A 27,404-nucleotide genomic window follows, 5' to 3' on the forward strand; every position below is an offset into this window, starting at 1 on the left:
TACTGCATTCTGTTAGTCATTTTGCTTTCTGTTCTTTCCTTCACAAACCTCCAAGACCTTCTCCCTGACCTCACTCTCAGTTAACAACCCTCCCTCTTGTTTTCACTGAGATCCGATTCCATCATATTGCATCTCTGAGCAGCACTTGGCACCACTGATAAATTCTGCTCTCCTCAGCACACCTGCTGTTTTTGGCCTCTGAGATACCATACTCTCCTGGTTTTCCTCCTCCCCTGGCTTTTCCTTCTCAGCATCCTCCTCTAGATTCTAAATGTTGAAGAGACCCTGGGCTCCATCCTCAGCTGTCCTCCCTCCTCTATTGACACTCATTCCCTGGGAATTAAGTTTAGCCAGTCCAATGACTTTATATATTTTCTTTGCGTTAGTGACTCCCAATTTAAATCCCTAGGCTCTGAGTTCTGTCTTTCTGAAGCTATGCATTCTTATATCTAATTGCCTACTGCTATCTCCCCTTAAGGTCTTATTGGCAATTTAACATGTTCAAAATATGTTCACCTCTCCCTACTCTAAAATCTTGTGATTTCCCCCAATGTTTATGAATGGAACCACCATTTGTCCAGTTGCACAAGCCAAAATCCTTGTGGTTATCCTTGACTCCTTTTTTTTCTCTCACAGCCCACATCCAGTCCATCTGCAAATCCCTAAATCTCACCATTTCTCACCACCTCCTCCTTGACCTTACTTGTCCAAGTCAGGATTGCTTATCACTTAGACTCCTGCCATAGTTTCCTAACTGGCTTTCCCGCCTCTGCACTTCCTTCCTATAGTCTGTTCTCCAAACAGCCACCACAGTGATCTTTGGGAAACAGAAGCAGACCAACTCACGCCCCTGCTCTCAATTCTCTGGTACTTCCCATTACACTTACAATAAAATCCAGATTCCTTATTAAGACCTTCGTGATGTGCCTCTGACCACATCTCCAGCTCCATTTACCACTCTGCATGTCACTACACCGAGCCAGCTAGCATCTATGCTGTTTTTTCAACACACCAGGCCCTTCTATACCCTCTGATGGAAGTGTTCTTCCTCTAGGTGGTCACCATGTCTCACTCCCTTACGTCATTCAGTTGTCTGTTCAAATATTCCCTCCTCAGAAGACGCTTTCCCTGACCCACTCTTATCCCTGTCACTCTCTGCCCCTTTCTATTTTTCCTGTTTTTTTTTTTCCTGAACGCTTTCTGCTTCAGCCAGTAATTTAGTTAGTTAGCTAGTTAGCTATTGACTTGCCCACTAAAATATTAGCTTCATGAGAACGAGGATCCTGTATACCAGTTGTATCCCTAGTTCCTAGAACGGTGCATAGCACACAGGAAGCCTTCGGAAAACACGTGTCAGATGAGTGGCTTGCCAAAGGCAACGGGAGCAAACAAGTGCAGAGCCAGCTGAATTCCATGGCCACCTACCTCCTCGCCCTTTTTAACTCTAGGGAGGCAGTGACACCTTACGGGGCTAAGGGGATGGGTGTCTTACTTCCTTATGTCCCCCGGCCTAGTGGGGGAGTCAAGCCTCGCGGATAGGGGCGACCGGGTGAGGAGCCGACGGGCGGCCCTCTCTATGGTCTTACTCCCCAGGCCCCTCCTCCCCCAGCTCCCGGCGAGCCTCTATGGTTCTTCCTGTCATTAGTCGGGAGGGGGCGCTGTGCGCAGGCGCGGGGCGAAGCCGCGGCAGGGCCGGAAGGAGTGCTGCGGTAGCGTCCGCGGCGGCGACGAAGCTGTTGGCGTCCGCTTCTGGTGACGAGAAGTCGTGGCGGCAGGAGCCGCTGAGCCAGCCTTGCGAGCCGGCGAGTTGAGTGGCGAGTAAGAGTCGACCGCGGGGCGCGCCCGGCTCTTCTGCAGGTTCTGAGAGGCGACTGGCGTCTCCGCCAGGAGCCTCCATTAAACCCCGAGGTGGGGGCAGGGGCTCGGCCGTGAGGGGAGGCAGGGGCCGTCGAGCCGGGGACGCGGGCCTGACCCGGCTGCGGCCCGAACACTGGCCAGCCTGGCTCCGCGCGGAGCGCCGACGATCGGCCGGAGCAGCGGGGCCGCGGCGAGGCGGGAGCCACAAAGGCGCGGGCGGCTGGCGGACCCTCCCCCGCTCCCGCCACTTCGCGAAGTTTCGCGGGCCGGTCCCTCGGCCTGCCGCGCCAAGACCAAAGCGCGGAAAGACCGAGTTGCCTTGGTGGCACCTCGCGGGAGGCGGTGTCTGTGGAGCCAAGCGCGGCCTGGAGCTCGCGGGGTGGGGCGATGATCTGTGACTTTGAACTCCCGCACCCCCGGCCCCGGGCCGACGGGCCGCAGCCCCGAGCCTTCCCGACTCAGTTGTGGACGGGTGTCTTCGCGAGGAAGCTGGCGACCCCTTCCCGGCCCTCGTGGGAATATCCCAGTGTGGCAAAATCCTCTGCGGCGCGGAGAGTGTGAGCGCGACTAATGTGTCCGGAGCGCCGGGCAGGGAGAGAGCGCTGTTCCCGCCTGGGATGTGTTCCGGATACTGTGTGGAACGATTGTCCGAAACTTAGGGCCGCTTGAGTGGTGTGACAAACCTCGCTGAGTGCCTACGGGGTCCGATGTCAACCAGCCAGGGTCCCCTGTATATCACTTGGATACCTTGTGTTGAATGCCTTGGTGCGGCTTGTTCTAGGCGTTTTGCAAATGCAAAGAGGTGATTTACGCAGTTGAGAGCAGACAGGGAAGATTTTAGGACTGACCTCGACTTTGGTACGCTTGCCTGAAGGAAAACTGCTAAGAAATGGCTTCGCTTTGTTTTGCTTATTATATAAGTAATTTATTGTGGCTGGGGGTAGGGAGTGGTGGTGAAGTTGAAGGAAATAGCAGGAAAGCCTGGGGCTAAATTTTGGACCTCCTGTTAGACCCAAATAGAGGCCTTAGATTTTTGTCAGGAAGGCTAGCTGCAGCTAAGAGCCTTTGAGCTCCTGTGGAGAAATCTATAAACGAAGTTGAGGTATTGGGGGGACCGAAAGTTTACGAGGTAGAACAGATGAAAGAGTATGGTAGCTAGCTCAGGTAGCTGCTGTTTAATGAGTGTTTACTACATTCTAGGCTGTGTAAAGATATTTACAGAGATAACATTCTCATACCTGCCAATGTTATTTTATCTCATTGTTAGGACAAAGCATGATGCTGATATGTGCCAGACGCACTTCAAAGCGCTTTCCATGTATTAACTCTTAGTCTTGAAAGATGTCTGTTGTTACTGTACTTACTTTAAAAGGAAGAAAATGAGGTGCAGCAAAATAACTTACCTAGTTGCAAAACTTGGAAGGGTCAGAGCTCGGACTTGAACTCAATTTGGTTCCTGATTACCCTGCACCACCTGCGAGTGATGTTTGTTCACAAAGTTCTTCTGGAGTATTTACTTCATGCCAGGTGTGTGCGCTGTCCTGGGGAAGTGGGAATGAATGTGACGCAGGGTCCTACCCTCTTGGAACCTGTTTTTAGCAGAGAAGATAGATATTAAACCAGCTTCCCTAAGTAATTGTATGTTATTACTGGGGTAAGTCCTTTGAAGGAGTGAGATGTGTAAATGAACTCTCAGGGTAGTCAGGAAAGTTTTTTTTTCTGAGGAAGTAACATTGAAGGTGAAAAATGAAGGATGAATAAAGCTAATTTGGTTAGAAGAGGCAGTGAAGAAAAGTAGTTCCTCCAGAGAGAGCCTGCAGTGGAAGGAACATGGCAGGTTCAAGGACTGAGCTGTGGTCACCATAAAATGGTGAATGGTGGGAGAACTAACAGGTGAGGCTTAGCTGTGTCAGTGTTTTGCAGGCCATAATGGTAAGGATTTGGGTTTTGCCATGAGATTTGTGATATAAAAAAAATAAGAGTCTCTCGGTGCTATATGAAAATACATCAGAAGGTAGAACCTTGTAAGCAGTATTGGGATGGAAGGGGCAGGACATCATGGGTCCACAAATTAAACTGTAAAAAAACATAGTTGAAAACATTGACTTTCCCTCTTGTGGGTGAGGATGTGCTTATTCGTCTGTCCCAGTGTCTGAACCAATTTTCAGGTGAAAAAATTGAGGGAAATCTTAATGTTACATATTAAACTCTTTAGCCCATCCACTGAAGATTTTGAACTTAATTTTTGGTTTAAAACTTCCTATTGAAGCAACACTGATAACGGGATTTTTTAGAGCTCTTTAAAACTCCTTAAACTCTAGGCTGTTTGCATAATTACATCTGTAATAATGGATGCTGTTTTAGTTCATTTTGTCAGTGTATGAAAATTAATAGCATTTCACTTTCTTATTCTGAACTCGTCACCTGCCTTGTTCTTTCTTAGTAGGGTCAACATCCTCCAGTCACCTGACTTACAGATGTCATGTCCACATCTAGGTCATCTTTGACTCCCTTTTTCCTTAGACCTGATGGACAGTTGCATACAAAAATCCCATTGAATCTAACTCTGTATTCAGCATCTGGTATCTTTTTCCTTCCCCTGCTTACTGCTGTAGTTCAGACTTCAGTGGCTCTTGTTCCTGGGTTTCCTGCCAACAGATGTCTTCTGCATCTGTCTCAGCATTGCAGCTAGGTTGATTTTCCTAAAGGACAACTCTCTGCATTGCTTCCCAGTGGTTAGAAAATAAAATGTGAGCTCTGCTTCGGTTATCTATTGATGCATTGCAAACCACCTCCAAATCTAATGACTTAAAATTGTTGACAGTTTTGTGAATCAGGAGACTTGGAAAGGCATTACCTGGGTTGTTTTAGTCTGATCCATAATTCTGTCAGCTGAGATGGCTGGGGCTGGAGGAACCACTTCAAAAATGGCTTATTCCCTCACATGCCTTGTCAGAGACTGCTGGAAAGCTGGGTTCAGCTGCCCCTTTCCATGTAATCTCACCAGCAGGGAAGTCAGACTTTTTGCAAGGAGTCTCTGGGCTCTCAAGAGCCCTAGGTGGAAGCTCCTGTTCTAAAGGCTCAGCCTGTAACTGGTACAACATTGAGTTCAGCTTTAAACCTGCTGTCTTCTTTAAATACTGCTGAGCCTTCTGTGACTACCTTTCCTCCCCCACCTGGAAGAGTCTCCCTTGTGCTAATGACTTTATACTTTGTTGTATACTTGTGGGTGAAGTTTCTCTTACCTGTGGGACTCTGAGTTCTTTGAGGCAAGATCCGTACTGCATTTTCCCATGATGTGTTTGTGTTCCCCATGATGCATAACAGTCTTTACACTGCGTGTCAAACCTACAATAAATACTTGCTGAATTCTTTATGTATTTTATTTTGAATGTTAATGTAAATACCAATTTAGAGAAATAAGAAAATATAAGGAAGCAAAGAACATACTTGAACATACTATCTAGCAATCACCATTTCAACTTTTTGTTGTGTTGATTTGATATTGCTTAATTATTAGTACAGGCTTACAAAGGATGGATATCAGAATAATCATCAAGAAGCCAGGATTTGAATGAAAGGTAATAACCATTTATAGACACTTCAAAAAATACACTAGGGAAATGTGTTGGGAGTGGTATGATATGAGCATGTCATCTTCTTGTATGTGCTTTGTTCTTCTTGTCCCACCTTTCCTTAGAATGTTCAGAGATTAACTGGTTAAATTTGAGGCATCTTTTGTTATAACTCCAAAATCAGTGTTGCAGAAGCAACAGGCGTGTTTATGTAAATTGCTTTGGAAAGGATGAACACTACTACAAGGTTCATGTGGCAGAAAAATGGAGATGCATCATGCATAGAAAAATGATTTATAATTGAAGAAAATCCTGATAAACTGATTATTGTCACTAGCTGACTCTGGTTTTATATGTGGCTATGGTGCACAGCTCCAGTCTCTCACAGAGGAAGATGTTTTTGGAGCCACTTACAACTATGCGAGTTACTGGAAATAAAGTTCGGAGTAAGACATAGTTGAGGGCATATGGAGAAAATGGTGAAAATGTGAACCCTTTATCATGTGTTGATTTGTCCATACAAGGAAGAGAAGGGAATAAAAAAAGATTAGGACACTTGTAGGAGGTAGAAGAGAATGTAGAAAAACTGTCATCAAATTTTCTTAAATTTTTACAATATTGTACTATTGTACAATCAAGATTCTCCAGAGTAATGAAGTGATGAAATATATGCTAATTTTGGTTCTAATTTAGAAACATTAGATGATATTTGACTGTAGAGGGTATAGTTACAGATGTACATACAATTTTTATAATAAAGGGAAGAGGCAAGAACTGAAATACTTTCTTAGGTGGCATTTCCTATTTCTGGACTCCACTTTATTTAACTGTTTTCTTCAGCTGTCTGATCAAGAAGCACAAAGTCTAATGTATAGATGCCTTCTAGCTACTTCCAGAGGGAAAATGAAGTTTCTTATAGAAAGAAGTAAAAGTTTTACTGTGAATAGTTAGGATACTAGTGAAAAGTAACTTGGAAGAGGAAAATAATAAACTCACCACCCTGACTCTGGCTCTATTACCAGCATTATTATTAATAAACACTATGCATCTCCTGTGTACTTGTGATAACAAAGCTCCTGTTTGATATTGTATACCATATGTAGAGTGGCATCTTGTATTTTTTATCACAGCCTTACAAGGTCAGAAGAACTATTTCTCAGCTAGTAATAGTCAAAACATGACACTTGCTAAATACTAGGTACTATGTGCTATATAAATATATATTTAACTCAATTAATTTTAAAATAACCATATTCTCATATTACAAATGAAGGAAGTAGGACCAAGAGTTTAAACAATTACCCAGTCACTGATTCACTAAATGGTGAAACCAGGGTTAGTACTTAGCCAGTCTGATCTGAAGCCCACGGGAGAGGCCTGAATGTCAGGGAGTTGAATGACCCTTACAGAGAAGCTAGTCAGGAGTAGAAATTCCATCATCAGATTCCTTTTCTCGCTGCAGCTTGGAGCCACTGTATGTGCCACTTATGAGGAATCTTGCTTTTAAAGCACCACTAGTAATCTGAATAAGGACAAGCTTGACATTCTAAGTTAGAGGTGAAATGAATCACGTTTCCCTATGATTGCCAGTGTAAAATGAAGAAACCTAGTTGTGGTAAAAGAAGAAATAAACTTGGTTGTTAGAATTAAGTGTTCGAAGTACTTTTTAAAAATTGTATTTGGAAGAGAAGTAAAGTACTTGAATAGATGCAATTAAGATTTGACACCAGAGCGCTTTCCTTTGTACCATGCTGTTTATAAATAACATCATCATTATTGTTATTTAAAGTCAGAAACCCAAACTTACACTTGGATTTGTAATTCTGAAAAATTGAGATACCTTTGTCTAATTATAGATACCAGAAAATTCTGTTATAAAACTTAAACATAGTCTTGATATACAACTTTGTTTTTTCTAAGTTGAAAAAATGCTGATCATATTTGACTATTAACTCTTTCAGCCATCATTTAATGAGAAGCCTAGGTAGCCAGGGGCCTACCTCCTCTGAAGCATGTGGTTTTTCCCAGGAAGGCAAAGAAAACTGAAGTTTTTTTAGAGGAAGAAAAACACTGAGAGGGTAGGTTACAGATAAGATTTTGCAACTAAAAAGGCCCCATAGCAGTTATAATTGTCCCTTTGGTTCTACTTACTGATTTTTATTCTTCTAATTTTCCTCAAAGTAAAGCAAGAACATGATTAAAAAATCAGACTACACACTTAATTAAAGCACCAGTTCTCTCCTCCTGACCTTCAACTACTGTTTCACAGAGGCAACCAGTTTTTTTTTTTTTTCTCAAAATGGTTTTTCCCCACTAACTTTTCCATTGTGAAGCACAACACACAAGGAATGTTTAACCCCAAACAATTACATTCAGGTTTATGCCTGAACTTTATTCTGAGTGGAGTCATTCAATATATATTTTTAAAGGTCTGGATTCTTTCACTCAACAGTTAGGTTTTAAGATCTATCCATGTTGTGTGTGACTGTAATGGCTTCATTTTTGTTGCTATATTGGTTTTCATTGTATGAATATAGCACAATGGGTTTTGTCCCTTCCACCATTGATATGGGTTCATTGCAATTCTTGGCTCTTAGAAATAAGGCTGCTGTGAACATTTCTGTGGATGGACCTGGTACACATAAGCATACATTTCTGTAATATAGATTTCTAGCGGTGGATTGTTGGGTCTTAGGGAATTTATACCTTCCACTGTAATTGATAAAGTATCAAACTTGTATTACATAATTGTGGTACCAGTGTACTTCCCAGTGTATATGAAAGTTACTCCAAATCCTCAATTTCCAGATTTGGTTATCAATTTTGAGACTTTTAGCAATTATATGATTATGTAATATGGGAATTTCTTTACCCTTTAAAAGTACAATTGAAACCATAAAACAGTGTATAGCTCAATGAATTATTAGAAGGTGCTTTATCCACTGCTTGGGGCAAGAAATAGACTATCTCAAGTCCGTCCACCTCCAAGCCCTCTCCATGTGTCCTACCCTGATCATAACTCATTCCTTCTTCCTAAAATTAACCTTAGTTTGACTTTCATCTTATGTTTCTTTAGGGTTTTATCTCTCAATAGTATCCCTAGATACTATGGTTTAATCTTACCCATTAAAAAATTTTTGATTTATTTTGTAATCCAGGGCTCCTCTTACATTCCTTTTTCTTTTTCCTCAAAATTTATCTTTTGTTGGACCTGAACCTGTAATTTCCCAGAGCCTAGACTTAAAAAAAAAAATTGATCATTCTCCCTTTGGAGCCTTTTAGATATATTTTCTCTAATTTTCCCCCATTAAATACTAAGGAATAAGATTTTGCTGGGTGGGATTGAATTTTAAAGGGTCACAAACTATTGTAATAGCTAACATCTTTTCATTCCCCCTGTGATGTTGCCCCCACTGAGAATACCTGGTCTAGTTGCTATACATGTGGTGCAGTTTCAAAATTTCGTTCTTCCTCTAGCCTCTGTTCTAAAATTTGGCTGGGTCCAGATCCTTTACCAAACTGGTTGACGAGACTATAGCTTTCTTTCCTCAGAAGGGACTTCTGTTTTGTTGTCTCTGTGTTAGCAGCCAATGGTATTCAGGGTCTAGATCCAGTAATTCATTGAGGATTGCAAAATGGTGATACCTAATTTAATTTTTTAAATTAATATTAGTTAGAAGACTTTTTATTTATGATGAAATCACTTCCTCGCGTACTATTTGGTTACCCAGTGATATAGTTCATATAGGAAAGGCAAGAAAATGCCTGATTCTTTGCCTTTATTTTATCAACTTTGAAGATGATGTATTGGTTGACTATCATCTGAAAATGACCTTTAACAAATATTATAAACATTTTCACTTATAAACTTTTAAGAGTTTCATGCTATATCAATTATTATTTTTATTGAAGCTCAAAATATCCCATCTTTTGGCCAATGGGAGCCTCTCAGGATGTTTTTTCTGAATTATTCTGACAGGATCCAGTCTTTGATGGCTTCCTTGATACCTCATATGACAGGATGTTTCAGGCTCATTTTGTACAATTCCTGCCCCAGATTTAGAATTAGTAATTTGTCCAAAAAAGCTCTGGTTTCTTTTGGTGAGTAGTAGTATTTCAAGACCATAATCTCGGCACTAAGGATGTTCATTTCCACAAGTAGATCATTGATTTTCACGCTCCCTCCTCTACCCCTTTTTTTTTGTGGACAGAACTAAAAGATTTTATGGGTTCATATTATTATTTATAATTAAAATTTAGGTCTCTAGGGATTTTATTTAACTATTTCTTTTATGTTATAATTCCTTTTCCCATACTAAGAACCTTGATTCTCAAGTATATAGGGATTGATAGAATATTCTATAACTTCATTTGCTTTAACCCATTACACAAAAGGGCCAGAATGAAAGCCTCAGAATGTCATAACCAGTATAATTACTGTAATCAACTTGACATGCTTCCCCTCCCCCTAATTTTTGTAATTTTACTACATCATTTAATTTTAGTTTTCACTTAATCTTAGTATAAGTAGTTATATATTTAATGTTTGCCACCAGGCTGTGTCAGTGTCTCTAGTCATTTTTATTGCCTGATGTTTGTTTTTCTGTCAGTTCCTCCGGAAGGGCTTGCAGAGACAGTATTCCAAAGTTCTTGTATGTTGGTACATTTGGGTCCCTTTTCCTTAAAATTAATTTTTCTGTATGTAAAACTTCTGGCTCACATGTTAAGTATCATTCCATTTTCTAATGGCATGAAGTGTCACTGTCAGAGTCTGTTTAAATAATCTAATTTCTTTTCCAAAGTCTTAAACCCAGGTGCTCAAGATCTTTTTTTTTTCCTTAAACACCAGTAATTTTACTAGTATGTGTCTTGGTAGTTGTCACTTTGGGTGGTTTTTCTTAGGTATGTACTGTGTTCTTTCTAAATGTAGCTTTAGCATTTTTATTTTAGGAAAGGTTTTTTCAATTACAATTTTTAGCATTCTCTTACCTTTTGATTTATTCAGGAGCTCCTGTTGTCTTTGTCTTGAATATTTGTTCCTTTGTCTCTTTTTCTTTTCCATTTAAAATTTTCTTCCTTTCACCTTTTAGTTCTAAAGCAGTGTGGGTTGTTTATTCACACTTGTGTTCCTTCTAATTAGTCTTCATTCCTGTAACGTTTTTTCCTTTATGTCTTTCTTGAGATCTGTCCATTTCTGATTTTATCTAGTTCTGATTGTGTTGTTATTTTATGTCTTGTATTATTTTTTAGTGTCCTTTAGGTTGTTATATCTTTCTGGCATATTTTCTTTGCTTACAGGGACAATTTTGCTTGTTTTCCTTAGCACTGTTTGAGATTTGACATCAGTTCTTTTTTGTTAATTTCAGTGAAATTGGTTTTCTCAGAGTTTTAGAAGGAGTCATTTAGGATAGCTTCTTCTACCTTCGCAGCACTCCCTCTTCATCTAGTGTTCAAATTGTGGCAGCTTGCTTTTTGAGATTTCCTGGCTCTGTTCTCTGTTGTTACTTCCACTTACCTTATCTTTCCTTTTTCTCTATTGTCTCTGTCTTACTCAGTTTATTTCAACTCCCAGCATTTTCTTCATGGTGTCCTGCAAGAGAGCCCTGATAGATCAGTTTCAAAACTTAATGGGTCCTAGACTGCTACATCTCTTTCAGATCTCACAATGGACTCCTCACACCCACTATTGAATTGTACAAAACTCCTTCCTGCTGTTAGCTGCTTTCTCAGCGTGGCCTGTGCACTGCCGAGTGAATTCCTGTGGTTGGTTGGGGGTTATCCCACTCTCATGTCCAAATGGTACCTGGTGCTTTCTGAGGCACAAGCAACTTAAAAGAGATCCTGTGGCTCTTGGTGGTCCGTCCTTACCTGCTTGTATTTCTGGAGATTTGTGGAGATTTCTGTCTTAGGCAGTTTTTGTGTGTGTGTGACTTGGAATTTTTGTAACCATGGAATTTTTTTCTGTTTTTATGAGAATTTGGGAGGTTCAGAAGCTATGGCACTGCCATTACTGCCATCTTCCCAGAATTTGCTTGTGGTTTTAGTTTACATTCCTTTGTTGTCTCGTAATGTTGGGCACTTTCTCATTTGTTTATTGGCCTTTGGGTTTCATCAAGGTATTCAACACTGAATTCAAATCTTTTAGCCCGTTTTTCCTTTGTCTGATTTTTTTTTTCTCAGTTAATATTTTCTGGATAGGGGCCCTTTGATAGTTAAATGTACAGCAGATTTAGTCTCCTGGCAGCTTGCCTTTCCACTCTTAATAATATCCTTGGTGAATAGAAGTTTTTAATTTTAATGCACAAGATTACAATCTTTTAAGTACTTTTTATATCTTGTTTCAAGTATCTTTGCCAGCCCCAAGTTTGTATAGAAACTTGTGTTGTCCTCTAGAAACTTTATTATTTTACTTTTCCACTGAAATTGAGTTCACTTAAAATTGTTTTTGCTTGAAGCAAGAGGAAGGTCTAGTTCCTCACTCTTGCTGCTCCTTCTCTCCAAAAATACCAGCTTTCCAGTACATATCATATAGTAAAAAAAAATCATGCTTTTCCACTGCTCTGCAGTGCCACTTTATCATAAATCACATTTGCATTTATGAATGAGTCTGTTTGTAGACTCTGTTCCACTGGTTTATTTTTCTCTTCTTTTGCCAATACCACATTGTCCTAATTACTACAGCTTTATAATAATAGGACTTAATATCTGATAGTGTAAATCCTCCATCTTTTTCTTTGTGAATGCCTTGGTTATTCTTGGCTTTTTGCATTTTCTTGGAAATTTTAGAGTCATGTGTGTATCCATTTGAAAAATCTGATTAAGGTTGTACTAAACTCATAGATCAATTTAGGGAGAATTGACATCTTTACAAAACTGAGCTTTCCAAGTTCATAGATGTGATGTTTCTCTCCATTTATTTAGTGTTTTTTAGTTTCAATGATATTTTATAATTTTCTATTTAGAGGTCTTGCTTAATCTTCATTGAGTTTATTCCTTGGTATTTGATGGGTTTTGATACTACTCTAAATAATACCTTTTAAAATATCATTTTCTAATTGTTCCCTACTAGTATAGTGTTCAGTTTTTATATTGGCCTTGTATCCAGAGACTTGTTCATTCATTCACTTATTCCAATCATATCTCAGTATATAGTCACATAAGCAGATATACATAATTTTGTTCCCCTGTCATCTTCCAGTATTTTTATTGTTTTATCTTTCATTGATAATCCATTTGGAATTGATGTTTATGTGTGGTATACAGAATAGATCAAGTCTCATTTAGAGATATCCATTTGGCCCAGCTATGTTTATTGAAAAGACCATTCTTCCCATTGCACCTTGCTTTTAGTGAATGACCAAATGCATGTAGGTCTGTTTCTAAGGCCTGTATTCTATTTTTCTGTCTTTGCATCAATACCACAATCACATCACCTGCAAATAATGCCACTTGTTTTTATTCCTTCAAACTGATATTTTGTTCATCTTTATTGCCCTTGCTCTTGCTGCAACATCCAGTACAGTGTTGAGAAGAAATGGTGAAAACTTCTCACTTTCAGAGAGAAAGCCTCTCGGTGTTTCACTATTAGGTGTGACGTTTACTCCAGTGTTTTTGAAATGCCTTTGATTTAGATGAAGGAAATTCCCTTCTTAGACGGATTTGCTAAGAGATTTTAATCATGAATCGGTGTTGGATTTTGACACTTTTTTTTTCCATTTAGTGCAATAAATACGTGATTGATTTTTCTTTCATTCCATTAAGTAAACTAAATTGCTTTGGTTATGATTTTTGCATTTGTGTTCATGATACTTGTGTTTCTTGTAATGCTCTCATCAGCTTTTCGTATCAAAATTATGCTGGCCTCATAAAATTATTTCAAAAATAAGGCTTTTTCTTTTTCTAGTTCCTGAAAGGGTTTTTGTAATATTAGTTACATTTCTTTCTCAAATATTTAAAAGACTTTATTGGGGAAGCTTCCTGGCTTGCAGTGTTCTTTGTGGGATGGTTATTAATTACCCACTCATTTTCTTTATTGGATAGAGATCTATTCAGATTTAAGTTTTTCTGTGTTCACTTATGTTAAGTTGTATCTTAAGGAGTTAGTTTATCCCTTTCATTCAAAATTTATCAGTCTTACTTATCTTTTTAGAGAAGCAGATTTTCACTTGCCTGTTTTGTTGATTTCTGCTCTTATGATTTTCTTCTTTTCTTTAATGGGTTTAATTTACTGCTCTTTTTCTAGCTTTTGAGATCAAAGCTTAGGTCGTTGATTTTTTTTTTTTTTTTTTTGGTGGCTTTTCCTCTCTAAAATATGCTTTTGAACCTGTAAATTGCCCTCTAAGCACTGCTTTTAAACTCTTATCCCACTGCTTTAACTCCATCCCATAAATTTTGATGTGTTTTGTTTTCATTATCTTTCAGTTCATTCGGTCAGAATAGTTTCTAATTTTCAATGTAGTTTTTTCTTGAAACCATGAGTTATTTAGGTTGTTTCATTTCCAGTATTTAGAAATTTCCAAGTCAGCTTTCTTTACTGACGGTTATCAAGTAATGTGTGCTGTATGATACCAAGCCCGTGAAATTTGTTGAGGTTAGCTTTATGGCTCAGCATGTAGTCTGTTTTGTAAATGTTCCTTGTACACTTGACAAGAATGTATATTCTGCACTTGTGTGCAGTTGTCTATAAATGTCAGGTCACGTTGATAGTACTGTTCAAGTCTTCTATCCAGCTGTAAGTGGATTTCTTAACTTTCCTCAGGTCTGTCAGTTTAAGGTATACATATTTTGAGGTTACGTTGTATTCATTCACATTTAGGATTGTTATATAATTATGAGTTGACCCTCTTATCTGGATGGAATCTCCCTATTTGTCTCTAATAATACTTTGCATGATACCTATTTTTTCTGATACTAATAAACTTGTTGGGTTTTTTATAGGTTTTGTTGTACCATGAAAAAGGAAAGGATAAAATAGTTGAAAAGAGAATTTCATCCAAGAATTGGAATTGCTTTTAAAAAAAGAACAGATGGACATTTTAAGAACTTACTAGATGAGTTGTTAATGTTTGATATGTAGGTTTTCATCCTTTTACTTTAAACCTTTCAGTTTTCTTACATTACGGCTATAATTTCTGATATAATTGAAGTTTTTGTACAGCATAATGACTTGACTTATATATTGCAAAATGATTACCACAGTAAGTTTAGTTAACATCCATCATCTCATACAGATTTAAAAAAAAGAAGAGAGAAATATTTTTCCTTGTGATGAGAACTTCTAGGTCTCTTAGCAACTTTCAAATATATCATACAGCAGTGTTAATTATAGTCCTCATGTTGTACATTATATCCCCAGTACTTATTTTCTGAAACTGAAAGAATACCTTTTGACCACCTTCATCCAATTCTCCCATCCCATATCTCTAATAACCACAAATCAGATCTTTATGAGTTTGGGGTTGTTTTGTTTTAGATCCCACATGTGAAATCATAGAGTATTTATCTTATCTCTCTGACTTGCTTTGCTTAGTATAATGCCCTCAAGGTGCGTCCATGTCACAAATGGCAGGATTCCCTTTTTCATAGCTGTAAAGTGTTTCTTTAAGCATTCATCTGCCAGGGACACTTAGGTTGTTGCCATGTCTTGGCTATTGGAAATAACGCTGCAGTGAACATGGGGGTGCAGATATCTCTTCAACAAAGTGATTTCATTTCCTTTGGATAAAAAACCAGAAGTGGCATTGTTGGGTCATAATTAGAATGAGTTCCATACTGTTTTCCATAGTGGTTGTACAAGTCTACATTCCCACCAACAGTACAGCACAGTTCCCTTTTCTCCACATCCTTGCCAGCATTTATCTTATTTTTTTGGTGATAGCCATTCTAGCAGTCATGAGATGAAATGGTTTTAGTTGCAATTCCCTGATGATCAGTGATATTGAGCACCTTTTCATACACCTGTTGGCCATTTGAATATCTTACTTGGAAAAATGTTTATTTAGGTTCTTTGCCCATTTTTAAATTGGATTATTTGTTTTTTGCTATTGAGTTGTGTGAGTTCTTTGTATATTTTGGATTTTAACCCTTTATCAGATAAATGATTTGCAAGTATTTTCTCCCATTTCCATAGGTTGCCATAATTGACTTTTAAGTGTACCTAAAGTTTTTTGTATGTCCCATCTGTTCTTTGATCCTATTTTCCTCTTTTATATGTCCTTTTGCAGTAATTGGTTATTTTTTTGCTGTTACTCCATTTTTTCTCATCTGTTAGCTTTTTAGTTATGCATTCTTTTTTCTTTTTAGTAGTGTTTTTATCACAAGCTTAGAATACTACCTTGACCAGATATGTGCAAGGAATTTTGATCCTCTCGTTCTTAATGTTGTTTTTTTTTCTTCTTTTTCAGACCCTTTGGAAGAGATTGTTGTCATGTTTAGATATTAGCAAGCACGTGTGTATGCTACATTTGGAAATGGCAGAGGGAAACAACAATGAAGAGGTAATTCACCTGAACAACTTTCACTGCCACCGGCGACAAGGTAAGTGTTTGTTCTCACTTTCTCTCTTTAACATTGCTTTCTCCCTTAGTATTCCCTTACAGTTATATCTTTGTTGAAATGAACCTGTCTGCAGCAAGTAGAACCAAGAGACATGTCATTTTTAGATGTTAGAACATCAGGGGAAAATGGACTTAATCAAGACTAGAGTTTAGTGCCTGTTGGCATGAATGAAGTTTAAGAATCTTCCATCATAAGTAGATTAATAAGCTGTTAACTAGCAAGCTGAGAAGAGCTGTGGATGTGCAGCTGTGGAATCTTATGAGGTGGGAGTGTGGGCAGGGCAGTTGTTTTTGGAGGAGTGGTAATGGGGAAGGACTCCTCGAGGACCTGTGTGATATAAAAGCACTAAAAGTCCTAAAGCATTTTGACCCTTCATATGATGCTTAGTTTCTTTTTTTGCCAGATCATTCTGGTTGTCTTATGGGGAATTTTAAAACATGTATTTTTTTGTTTACAGTGTTTAAAATCTGGGGAAATTCCTCGATGCATAAAGGGAAGGGAGTCTGCATTTCTATAACATTGTTAAATGCATAGAAAACTTTCTGTCAAATCCTAATTCACATTTATACCTGGGCTAAAAGGAAAGAATTCAGCCACTAAGTAGGAAAGATAGTTTTTTCCAAGTGTAAACTCAGTGGAAGAGGTTGTGTCAGTTTTTTGTTTTTACTCATTGATAACATATTGAGTTGATGCAGAAGATTTTTTTCCAGCAGAGGGTAAATTATATATATTTGGCTTTCAGAGCATTAAAGCTAAGCAAATTTTGAGCTATGTGAATTGAGTACAAAAGAAACAACTGATTTTTAAGATTTTATTAATAGTGTATTCTAACTTGGTAGTGATTATAGCTATAATTTATTGTGATACATAGAGTTTTAGATCTTAGCAATAATTTGTATATATGATCATTTCCAAATTTTCTGAACATGTATGTCAAATTAATGTTCTAATAGTTGTTAGGTTCTAATTGGGTCATAAATATACTTGAACAGAATTTCTTTAAGAACAACTAATTCCTTTTAGAAAGTATTGTCTTTGAAGGTATGTTTCCTGTTAGACAAGTTTTGTGCGTTTTGCACCCATCATAAGGATGTTTTTCAGGCACACAGAGTTGTTTTGTTTTTATTGGCTGTATTAATAATTTTTACTATGCCAACTCTGTAGGTTATTCCTAATCGTCTTTACTGAGATGTAATTTATATATTATAAATGCACACGTTTTAAGTGTATAGTTCGGTGGGTCTTGAAAAACAAATACACCCTTATAACCACCACTCAATTGTGATATAGAACATTTCTATCCCCTAAGAAAGATTTTTTTTTTTTTTTTGGTATCACTAATCTACAATTACATAAAGGACATTATGTTTACTAGGCTCCCCCTTCACCAAGTCCTCCCCACATCCCCGTTCACAGTCACTGTCCATCAAAATAGTAAGATTCTGTAAAATCACTACTTGTCACCAAGTTCACAGTCACTGTCCTTCAACATAGTAAGATGCTGTAAAATCACTACTTGTCACCAAGTTCACAGTCACTGTCCTTCAACATAGTAAGATGCTGTAAAATCACTATTTGTCTTCTCTGTGTTACACAGCCCTCCCCGTGCCCCCCCAACACTATACATGCTAATCGTAATGCCCCTTTCTTTTCTTCCCATCCTTATCCCTCCCTTCCCACCCATCTTCCCCAGTCCCTTTCCCTTTGGTAACTATAGTCCATTCTTGGGTTCTGTGCTTCTGCTGCTGTTTTGTTCCTTCAGTTTTCTTTTGTTCTTCTACTCTACATATGAGTGAAATCATTTGATACCTGTCTTTCTCCGCCTGGCTTATTTCACTGAGCATAATACCCTCTAGCTCCATCCATGTTGTGGCAAATGGTAGGATTTGTTTTTTTCTTATGGCTGACTAATATTCCATTGTGTATATGTACCACCACATCTTTTTTATCCATTCATCTACTGATGGACATTTAGGTTGCTTCCATATCTTGGCTATTGTAAATAGTGCAGCAATAAACATAGGGGTGCATCTGTCTTTTTCAAACTGGAGTGCTGCATTCTTAGGGTAAATTCCTAGAAGTGGAATTCCTGGGTCAAATGGTATTTCTATTTTGAGCATTTTGAGGAACCTCCATACTGCTTTCCACAATGGTTGAACTAGTTTACATTCCCACCAGCAGTGTAGGAGGGTTCCCCTTTCTCCACAACCTCGCCAACATTTGTTGTTGTTTGTCTTTTGGATGGTAGCCATCCTTACTGGTGTGAGATGATATCTCATTGTGGTTTTAATTTGCATTTCTCTGATGACAAGTGATATGGAGCATCTTTTCATGTGTCTGTTGGCCATCTGAATTTCTTCTTTAGAGAACTGTCTATTCAGCTCCTCTGCCCATTTTTTAATTGGATTATTTGCTTTTTGATTGTTGAGGTGTGTGAGCTCTTTATATATTTTGAATGTCAACCCTTTATTGGATCTGTCATTTTCGAGTATATTCTCCCATACTGTTGGATACCTTTTTGTTCTGTTGATGGTGTCCGTTGCTGTACAGAAGCTTTTCAGCTTGATATACTCCCATTTGTTCATTTTTGCGTTTGTTTCCCTTGCCTGGGGAGATGTGTTCAAGAAGAGGTCACTCATGTTTATGTCTAAGAGATTTTTGCCTATGTTTTTTTCTAAGCGTTTTATGGTTTCATGACTTACATTAAAGTCTTTGATCCATTTCAAATTTACTTTTGTGTATGGTGTTAGACAGTGATCCAGTTTCATTCTCTTACATGTAGCTGTCCAGTTTTGCCAGCACCATCTGTTGAAGAGACTGTCATTTCCCCATTGTATGTCCATGGCCCCTTTATCGAATATTAGTTGACCATATATGTTTGGGTTAATGTTTGGAGTCTCTATTCTGTTCCATTGGTCTGTGGCTCTGTTCTTGTGCCAGTACCAAATTGTCTTGATTACTGTGGCTTTGTATTAGAGCTTGAAGTTGGAGAGTGAGATTCCCCCCAACTTTATTCTTCCTTCTCAGGATTGCTTTAGCTATTCAGGGTCTTTGGTATTTCCATATGAATTTTTGAACTATTTGTTCCAGTTCATTGAAGAAAGCTGTTGGTAATTTGATAGGATTTGCATCGAATTTGTATATTGCTTTGGGCAGGATGGCAATTTTGATTATATTAATTCTTCCTAGCCAAGAGCATGGGATGAGTTTCCATTTGTTAGTGACCTCTTTAATTTTTCTTAAGAGTGTCTTATACTTTTCAGGTTATAGGTCTTTCCTTCCTTGGTTAGGTTTTTTATTCTTTTTGATGCTATTGTGAATGGAATTGTCTTCCTGATTTCTCTTTCTGTTAGTTTATTGTTAGTGTATAGGAAAGCCACAGATTTCTGTGTGTTAATTTTGTATCCTGCAACTTTGCTGAATTCCAATATTAGCTCTAGTAGTTTCAGAGTGGAGTCTTTAGGGTTTTTTATGTACAATATCATGTCATCTGCAAATAGTGACAGTTTGACTTCTTCCTTACCAATCTGGATTCCTTGTATTTCTTTGTTTTGTCTAATTGCCGTGGCTAGCACCTCCAGTACTATGTTGAATAACAGTGGGGATAGTGGGCATCCCTGTCTTGTTCCCGATCACAGAGGAAAAGCTTTCAGCTTCTCGCTGTTCAGTATGATGTTGGCTGTGGGTTTATCATATGTGGCCTTTATTATGTTGAGGTACTTGCCCTCTATACCCATTTTGTTGAGAGTTTTTATCATGAATGGATGTTGAATTTTATCAAATGCTTTTTCAGCATCTATGCAGATGATCATGTGGTTTTTGTCTTTCTTTTTGTTGATGTGGTGGATGATGTTGATGGATTTTCCAGTGTACCATTCTTGCATCCCTGGGATGAATCCCACTTGGTCATGGTGTACGATCCTTTTGATATATTTTTGAATTCAGTTTGCTAATATTTTGTTGAGTATTTTTGCATCTACGTTCATCAGGGATATTGGTCTGTAGTTTTCTTTTTTGGTGGGGTCTTTGCCTGGTTTTGGTATTAGGGCGATGTTGGCTTCATAGAATGAGTTTGGGAGTATTCCCTCCTCTTCTATTTTTTTGGAAAACTTTAAGGAGAATGGTTATTATGTCTTCTCTGTATGTCTGATAAAATTCCGAGGTAAATCCATCTGGCCCAGGGGTTTTGTTCTTTGGTAGTTTTTTGATTACCACTTCGATTTCGTTGCTGGTAATTGGTCTGTTTAGATTTTCTGTTTCTTTCTGGGTCAATCTTGGAAGGTTGTATTTTTCTAGGAAGTTGTCCATTTCTCCTACGTTTCCCAGCTTGTTAGCATATAGGTTTTCATAGTACTCTCTAATAATTCTTTGTATTTCTGTGGGGTCTGTCGTGATTTTCCTTTCTCGTTTCTGATTCTGTTGATTTGTGTTGACTCTTTTCCTCTTAGTAAGTCTGGCTAGAGGCTTATCTATTTTGTTTATTTTCTCGAAGAACCACCTCTTGGTTTCATTGATTTTTGCTGTTGTTTTATTCTTCTCAATTTTATTTATTTATTCTCTGATCTTTATTATGTCCCTCCTTCTGCTGACCTTAGGCCTCATTTGTTCTTCTTTTTCCAATTTCGATATTTGTGACATTAGACCATTCATTTGGGATTGTTCTTCCTTCTTTAAGTATGCCTGGATTGCTATGTACTTTCCTCTTAAGACTGCTTTTGCTGTATCCCACAGTAGTTGGGGCTTTGTATTGTTGTTGTTGTTTGTTTCCATGTATTGCTGGATCTCCATTTTGATTTGGTCATTGATCCATTGATTATTTAGGAGCGTGTTGTTAAGCCTCCATGTGTTTGTGAGCTTTTTTGCTTTCTTTTTACAGTTTATTTCTAGTTTTATGCCTTTGTGGTCTGAAAAGTTGGTTGGTAGGATTTCAGTCTTTTGGAATTTACTGAGGCTCTTTTTGTGGCCTAGTATGTGGTCTATTCTGGAGAATGTTCCATGTGCACTTGAGAAGAATGTGTATCCTGTTGCTTTTGGATGTAGAGTTCTGTAGATGTTTGTTAGGTCCATCTGTTCTAGTGTGTTGTTCAGTGCCTCTGTGTCCTTACTTATTTTCTGTCTGGTGGATCTGTCCTTTGGAGTGAGTGGTGTGTTGAAGTCTCCCAGAATGAATGCATTGCCTTCTATTTCCTCCTTTAATTCTGTTAGTATTTGTTTCACATATGTTGGTGCTCCTGTACTGGGTGCATATATATTTATAATGGTTATATCCTCTTGTTGGAGTGAGCCCTTTATCATTATGTAATGTCCTTCTTTATCTTTTGTTACTTTCTTTATTTTGAAGTCTATTTTGTCTGATACTAGTATTGCAACACCTGCTTTTTTCTCTCTGTTGTTTGCATGAAATATCTTTTTCCACCCTTGACTTTAAGTCTGTGCATGTCTTTGGGTTTGAGGTGAGTCTCTTGTAAGCAGCATATGGATGGGTCTTGCTTTTTTGTCCATTCTATTCCTCTGTGTCTTTTGATTGGTGCATTCAGTCCATTTACATTTAGGGTGATTATTGAAAGGTATGTACTTATTGCCATTGCAGGCTTTAACTTTGTGGTTACCAAAGGTTCAAGGATAGCTTCTTTAGTATCTTACTGTCTAACTTAACTCGCTTATTGAGCTATTATAAACACGGTCTGATGATTCTTTATTTCTCTCCCTTCTTAGTCCTCCTCCTCCCTTCTTCATATGTTGGGTGTTTTGTTCTGTGCTCTTTTTAGGAGTGCTCCCATCTAGAGCAGTCCCTGTAAGATGCCCTGTAGAGGTGGTTTGTGGGAGGCAAATTCCCTCAACTTTTGCATGTCTGGGAATTGTTTAATCCCTCCTTCATATTTAAATGATAATTGTGCTGGATACAGTAATCTGGGTTCGAGGCCCTTCTGTTTCATTGCATTAAGTATATCATGCCATTCTCTTCTGGCCTGTGGGGTTTCTGTTGAGAAGTCTGATGATAGCCTGATGGGTTTTCCTTTGTAGGTGACCTTTTTTTTCTCTCTGGCTGCCTTTAATACTTTGTCCTTGTCTTTGATCTTTGCCATTTTAATTATTATGTGTCTTGGTGTTGCCCTCCTTGGATCCCTTGTCATGGGAGTTCTGTGTACCTCTGTGGTCTGAGAGGCCATTTCCTCCCCTAGTTGGGGGAAGTTTTCAGCAATTATTTCTTCAAAGACACTTTCTATCCCTTTTTTCTCTCTCTTCTTCTTCTGGTACCCCTATAATGCAGATATTTTTCCGTTTCGATTGGTCACTCAGCTCTCTTAAAATTCTTTCATTCCTGGAGATCCTTTTATCTCTCTCTGCATCAGCTTCTCTGCATTCCTGTTCTCTGTTTTCTAGTCCATTAATGGTCTCTTGCATCCCGCCCATTCTGTTTTGAAGACCTTCCAGAGCTTGTTTTATTTCTATATTCTCCCTCCTTAGTTCTTGCATATTTCTCTGCAAGTCCATCAGCATGGTTATGACTTTTGTTTTGAATTCTTTTTCAGGAAGACTGGTTAAATCTATCTCCCCAGGTTCCTTCTCAGGGGAAGATGTAGCAGATGTCGAAGCTGTCTGGGTTAGTCTTGTCTGGATCAAATTTTTTTGCCTTTTCATGTTGATAGGTACAATGGTGAGCTATTTACTTTCTGTCAGCTGGGAGGGCCAAGGCTTTCCACCAGCTCCTGGCCTTTTTTTACTGGGACAACTGCGACCCCTAGTAGCTTGTGTTGGGCACTTGTGTGTAGACTGGGTCTCTGTATCTTGCCCGGCCGGTATTTAGGAAGCTCCCTTGCTGAAGGCGTGGCCAGCCTCAGGCTGTTACTCTGCTATGGTGGGGCCCCGGAGGGGTAATGGACGGGGGGCTGTTTGGCTGTTTACCTCCGTGAGGGGTCTCAGAGCTGTTGCCCAGGGGCTTTGTGCGCCCGGGGTTCCCTGGAATTTCCTGCTCCTGGACTTTGACCCTGGAAGCTTCCATCCAGCTGTGGTGTCCCTGTCCCTTTAAGACTTTCAAAAAGCACTCGCTTTTCTTTGTCACAGGGGCGCCAGCTTTGGGACTCGCTCAAAGGTCTTGCTGTCCTGTTCCCCTAGTTTCCAGCACCCCACGCCTGCACTGTGTCTGCACTCTGGTGCGGGTGACTGGGGCTGGGTATGTAGCAGTCCTGGGCTCCCTCTCCCTCCCCGCTCCGACTCCTCTCCTCTCGCCGGGATCTGGGGTGAGGGGCACTCGGGTCCCGCCGGGCCGGGGCTTGTATCTTACACCTTTCACCAGGCGCTGGGTTCTCACAGGTGTGGATGTAGTCTCGCTGTTGTCCTTTGTCTTCTGGTCTCTCTTTTAGGATTAGTTGTATTTGTTGTATTTTCAAAAATATATATATTTTTGGGAGGAGATTCCCACTGTCCTACTCATGCCATTATCTTGGCTCCGCCCTCCCCTAAGAAAGATTCTTGTATGCCCCTTTGCAGTCACTCCTCACCCCACTCCTGGCCTAAGGAAACCACTGGTCTGCTTAATGTTACTATGTAATTTTATAGAAATGGAACCATACAGTATATACTATTTGTGCCTGTATTCTTCTGCCGAACATAATTTTTTCAGTTTCATCCATGTTGCATGTATCAGTAATTCAGTCCTTTTAATTGGTGCATACTACTCACCTAGAATTCTGTACCCAGTAAGAAAAGGCTTAAAAATGAAGGTGAGAGGATTCTGGGAAGATAGCGGCATGAGTACAGCAGCGGAAATCTCCTCCTAAAACCATATATATTTTTGAAAATACAACAAATAAAACAATTACGCCTAACAGAGAGACCAGAGGATACAGTACAACAGCCAGGCTACATCTACATCTGTGAGAACTCGGCATCTCACGAAGGGAGTAAGATACAAGCCGGGGCCTGGCGGAACCCGAGCGCTCCCCCCACCCCAGCTCCCAGCGGGAGGAAAGGAGTCATAGTGGGGAGGGAGTGGAAGCACAGAACTGCAAAATACCCAGCCCCAGTAATCCACACCGGGAGTACAGACACACATTGCATGGTGCGCTGGATATCAGGAAAACAGAAAAGTAAAATATGTGAGCGGATCCCCGCAGCCGGCTCCCCTGCGACAAAAGAAAAGTGAGTGCTTTTTGAAAGTCTTAAAGGGACAGGGGCCTCACAGCTGGACAGAATCTTCCCCACACACTGAGCCATGCAGCTAGGAATCCTGGGGAAATCCAGGCGCCCTAACCCCAAGGGTGGCAATGCAGCCTGAAGCCGCTCACGGCGATAAACAGCCTGGCATTCATTCCCCTTCCTGCGCGGCCCCGACTGAGTAGCCTGGCAGCAGCCACACACACAGCAGCCACCCAGAGCCCCCTCCCGACACTCAGCCACCTGGGCCAGTCCCGGGGTCGCCGGCTAAGGCAGAGAAAGCCAGGACAGGGTGCGAAGGGGCACCATTGACGCAGGAGAGCACACTGGGCTCGCCTGCCTCACCCCACAGGGCTCTGGGCTACCCCAAGGGCTGCTCCTGGTGTGCAGGTAACCGGCACAGGCAGCGGAGAAGGGCAGGGAGACCAGCATGCAGGAAGGGACTTTGTTCTCCCATCTGACACATGAGCTACCTGCCTACAGCTACCTCTACCACCATGAAAAGACAGAAGAATTTGGTCCAGTGCAGAATCACCCAGACAGCCCCTGAGAGGGGGCCTGGGGAGATAGATTTAACCAATCTTCCTGAAAAATAATTCAAAATAAAGGTCATAATCATGCAGATGGACCTGCAGAGAAATATGCAAGAGCTAAAGGATCAAGTTGGGAGGGAGAACACAGAAATAAAACAATCTCTGGAAGGACTGAAGAGCAGACTGGTTGAGGAGCGAGAGGCCATTAATGGAATAGAAATCAGAGAACAGGAATACAGAGAAGCTGAGGCAGAGAGAGATCAAAGGATCTCCAGGAATGAAAGAATATTAAGAGAACTGCATGACCAATCCAAACAGAACAATACTTGCTTTATAGGGATACCAGAAGAAGAAGAGAGAGAGAAAGGGATAGAAGGTGTCTGTGAAGAAATAATTGCCGAAAACTTCCCCAAACTGGGGAGGAAATAGTCTCTCAGACCACAGAAGCCCACAGATCTCCCAACACAAGTGACCCAAGGAGGACAACACCAAGACATATAATAATTAAAATGGCAAAGATCAAAGAGTACTAAAGGCAGCCAGAGAGAGAAAAAAGGTCACCTGCAAAGGAAAACCTGTCAGGCTATCATCAGACTTCTCAACAGAAACCTTCCAGGCCAGAAGAGAATGGCATGATATATTTAATGCAATGAAACAGAAGGGCCTTGAACCAAGAATACTGTATCCAGCACGATTATCATTTAAATATGAAGAAGGGATTAAACAGTTCCCAGACAAGCAAAAGTTGAGGGAATTTGCCTCCCACAAACCACCTTTACAGGATATTTTAAAGGGACTGCTCTAGACGGAAGCACTCCTAAGGCTAAATAGATGTCACCAGAGAAAATAAAATGACACCAAAGAAAGCACACCAACCAAATACTAACTAAAGGCAAAAAATAAAATCAACTATTCACAAAAGCAGTCAAAGGAAACACAAAAGAGTACAGATTAAAATACCTAACATATAAAAAATGGAGGAAGAGGAATAAGAAGGGAGAGAAATAAAGAATCATCAGACTGTGTTTATAATAGCTTAATAAGCGAGTTAAGTTAGACGGTTAGATAGTAAAGGAGCTACCCTTGAACCTTTGGTAACCACGAATCTAAAGCCTGCAATGGCAATAAGTACATATCTTTCAATAATCACCCTAAATGTAAATGGACCGAATGCACCAATCGAAAGACACAGACTCATAGAATGGATAAAAAGCAAGACCCATCTACATACTGCTTACAAGACACCTCAAACCCAAAGACACACACAGACTAAAAGTCAAGGGATGGAAAAAGATATTTCATGCAAACAATAGGGAGAAAAAAGCAGGTGTTGCAGTACTTGTATCAGACAGAATAGACTTCAAAACAAAGAAAGTAATGAGATAAAGAAGGACATTACATAATGATGAAGGGGTCAATCCACCAAGAGGATATAACCATTATAAATATATATGCACCCAGTACAGGAGCACTGACAAAAATGAAAGAAATACAGAATTAAAGGAGGAAATAGAATGCAGTGCATGCATTCTAGGAGACTTCAATGCACCACTCACTTCAAAGGACAGATCCACCAGACAGAAAAGAAGTAAGGACACAGAGGCACTGAACAACACACTAGAACAGATGGACCTAATAAACATCTACAGAACTCTACACCCAAAAGCAGCAGGATACACATTCTTCTCAAGTGCACATGGAACATTTTTCAGAATAGAGCACATACTAGGCCACAAAAAGAGCCTCAGTAAATTCAAAAAGATTGAAATTCTACCACCCAACTTCTCGGACCACAAAGGTATAAAACTAGAAATAAATTGTACAAAGAAAACAAAAAAGCTCACAAACACATGGAGGCTTAACAACATGCTCCTAAATAATGAATGGTTCAATGACCAAATTAAAATAGAGATCAAGCAATTATATGGAGACAAATGACAACAACAGCACAAAGCCCCAACTTCTGTGGGATGCAGCAAAGGCAGTTCTATAGCAGTCCAGGTCTATTTAAAGAAGGAAGAACAATTCCCAAATGAATAGTCTAAAGTCACAATTATTGAGATTGGAAAAAGAAGAACAAATGAGGCCCAAAGTCAGCAGAAGGAGGGACATGATAAAGATCAGAGAATAAATAAGTAAAATTGAGAAGAATGAAACAGCAAATATCAATGAAACCAAGAGCTGGTTCTTTGAGAAAATAAACAAAATAGATAAGCCCCTAGCCAGATTTAAGAGAAAAAGAGAATCTACCCACATAAACAGAATCAGAAATGAGAACAGAAACATCATGACGGACCCCACAGAAATACAAAGAATTATGAGAGAATACTATGAGAATCTATATGCTAACAAACTGGATAACCTATAAAAAATGGACAACTTCCTAGAAAAATACAACCTTCCAAGACTGACCCAGAAAGAAACAGAAAATCTAAACAGACCAATTACCAGCAATGAAATCGAAGCAGTAATCAAAAAACTACCAAAGCACAAAACCTCTGGGCCAGATGGATTTACCTCGGAATTTTATCAGACATACAGAGAAGACATAATACCCATTCTCCTTAAAGTTTTCCAAAAAATAGAAGTGGAGGGAATACTCCCAAACTCATTCTATGAAGCCAACATCGCCCTAATACCAAAACCAGGCAAAGACCCCACCAAAAAAGAAAACTACAGACCAATATCCCTGATGAACGTAGATGCAAAAATACTCAACAAAATG

General features: G+C 39.5%; 1 protein-coding gene across 10 annotated transcripts in view; it reads left to right on the plus strand.

Moving 5' to 3' along the window:
- The first annotated feature begins 1,661 nt into the window (after positions 1-1,661).
- The window catches only part of RNF216 (ring finger protein 216), a 163,049-nt gene continuing 137,306 nt past the window's right edge, over positions 1,662-27,404 (plus strand). For 6 of the 10 annotated variants that reach the window (XM_036932939.2, XM_036932943.2, XM_057487389.1 and 3 more), the window contains exons 1-2: positions 1,663-1,818; positions 15,836-15,968. In XM_036932939.2, coding sequence (XP_036788834.2) covers positions 15,887-15,968 — 82 coding nt within the window. In that variant the 5' untranslated portion in view covers positions 1,663-1,818; positions 15,836-15,886. Of the gene's footprint in view, positions 1,909-7,429; positions 7,511-15,835; positions 15,969-27,404 lie in introns of those variants that run through there. The other 4 variants (XM_036932946.2, XM_036932940.2, XM_036932941.2 and 1 more) reach the window with 4 other exon arrangements.

This window comes from Manis pentadactyla, chromosome 10, assembly GCF_030020395.1.
Source record: "Manis pentadactyla isolate mManPen7 chromosome 10, mManPen7.hap1, whole genome shotgun sequence".
Classification (NCBI taxonomy): domain Eukaryota; kingdom Metazoa; phylum Chordata; class Mammalia; order Pholidota; family Manidae; genus Manis; species Manis pentadactyla.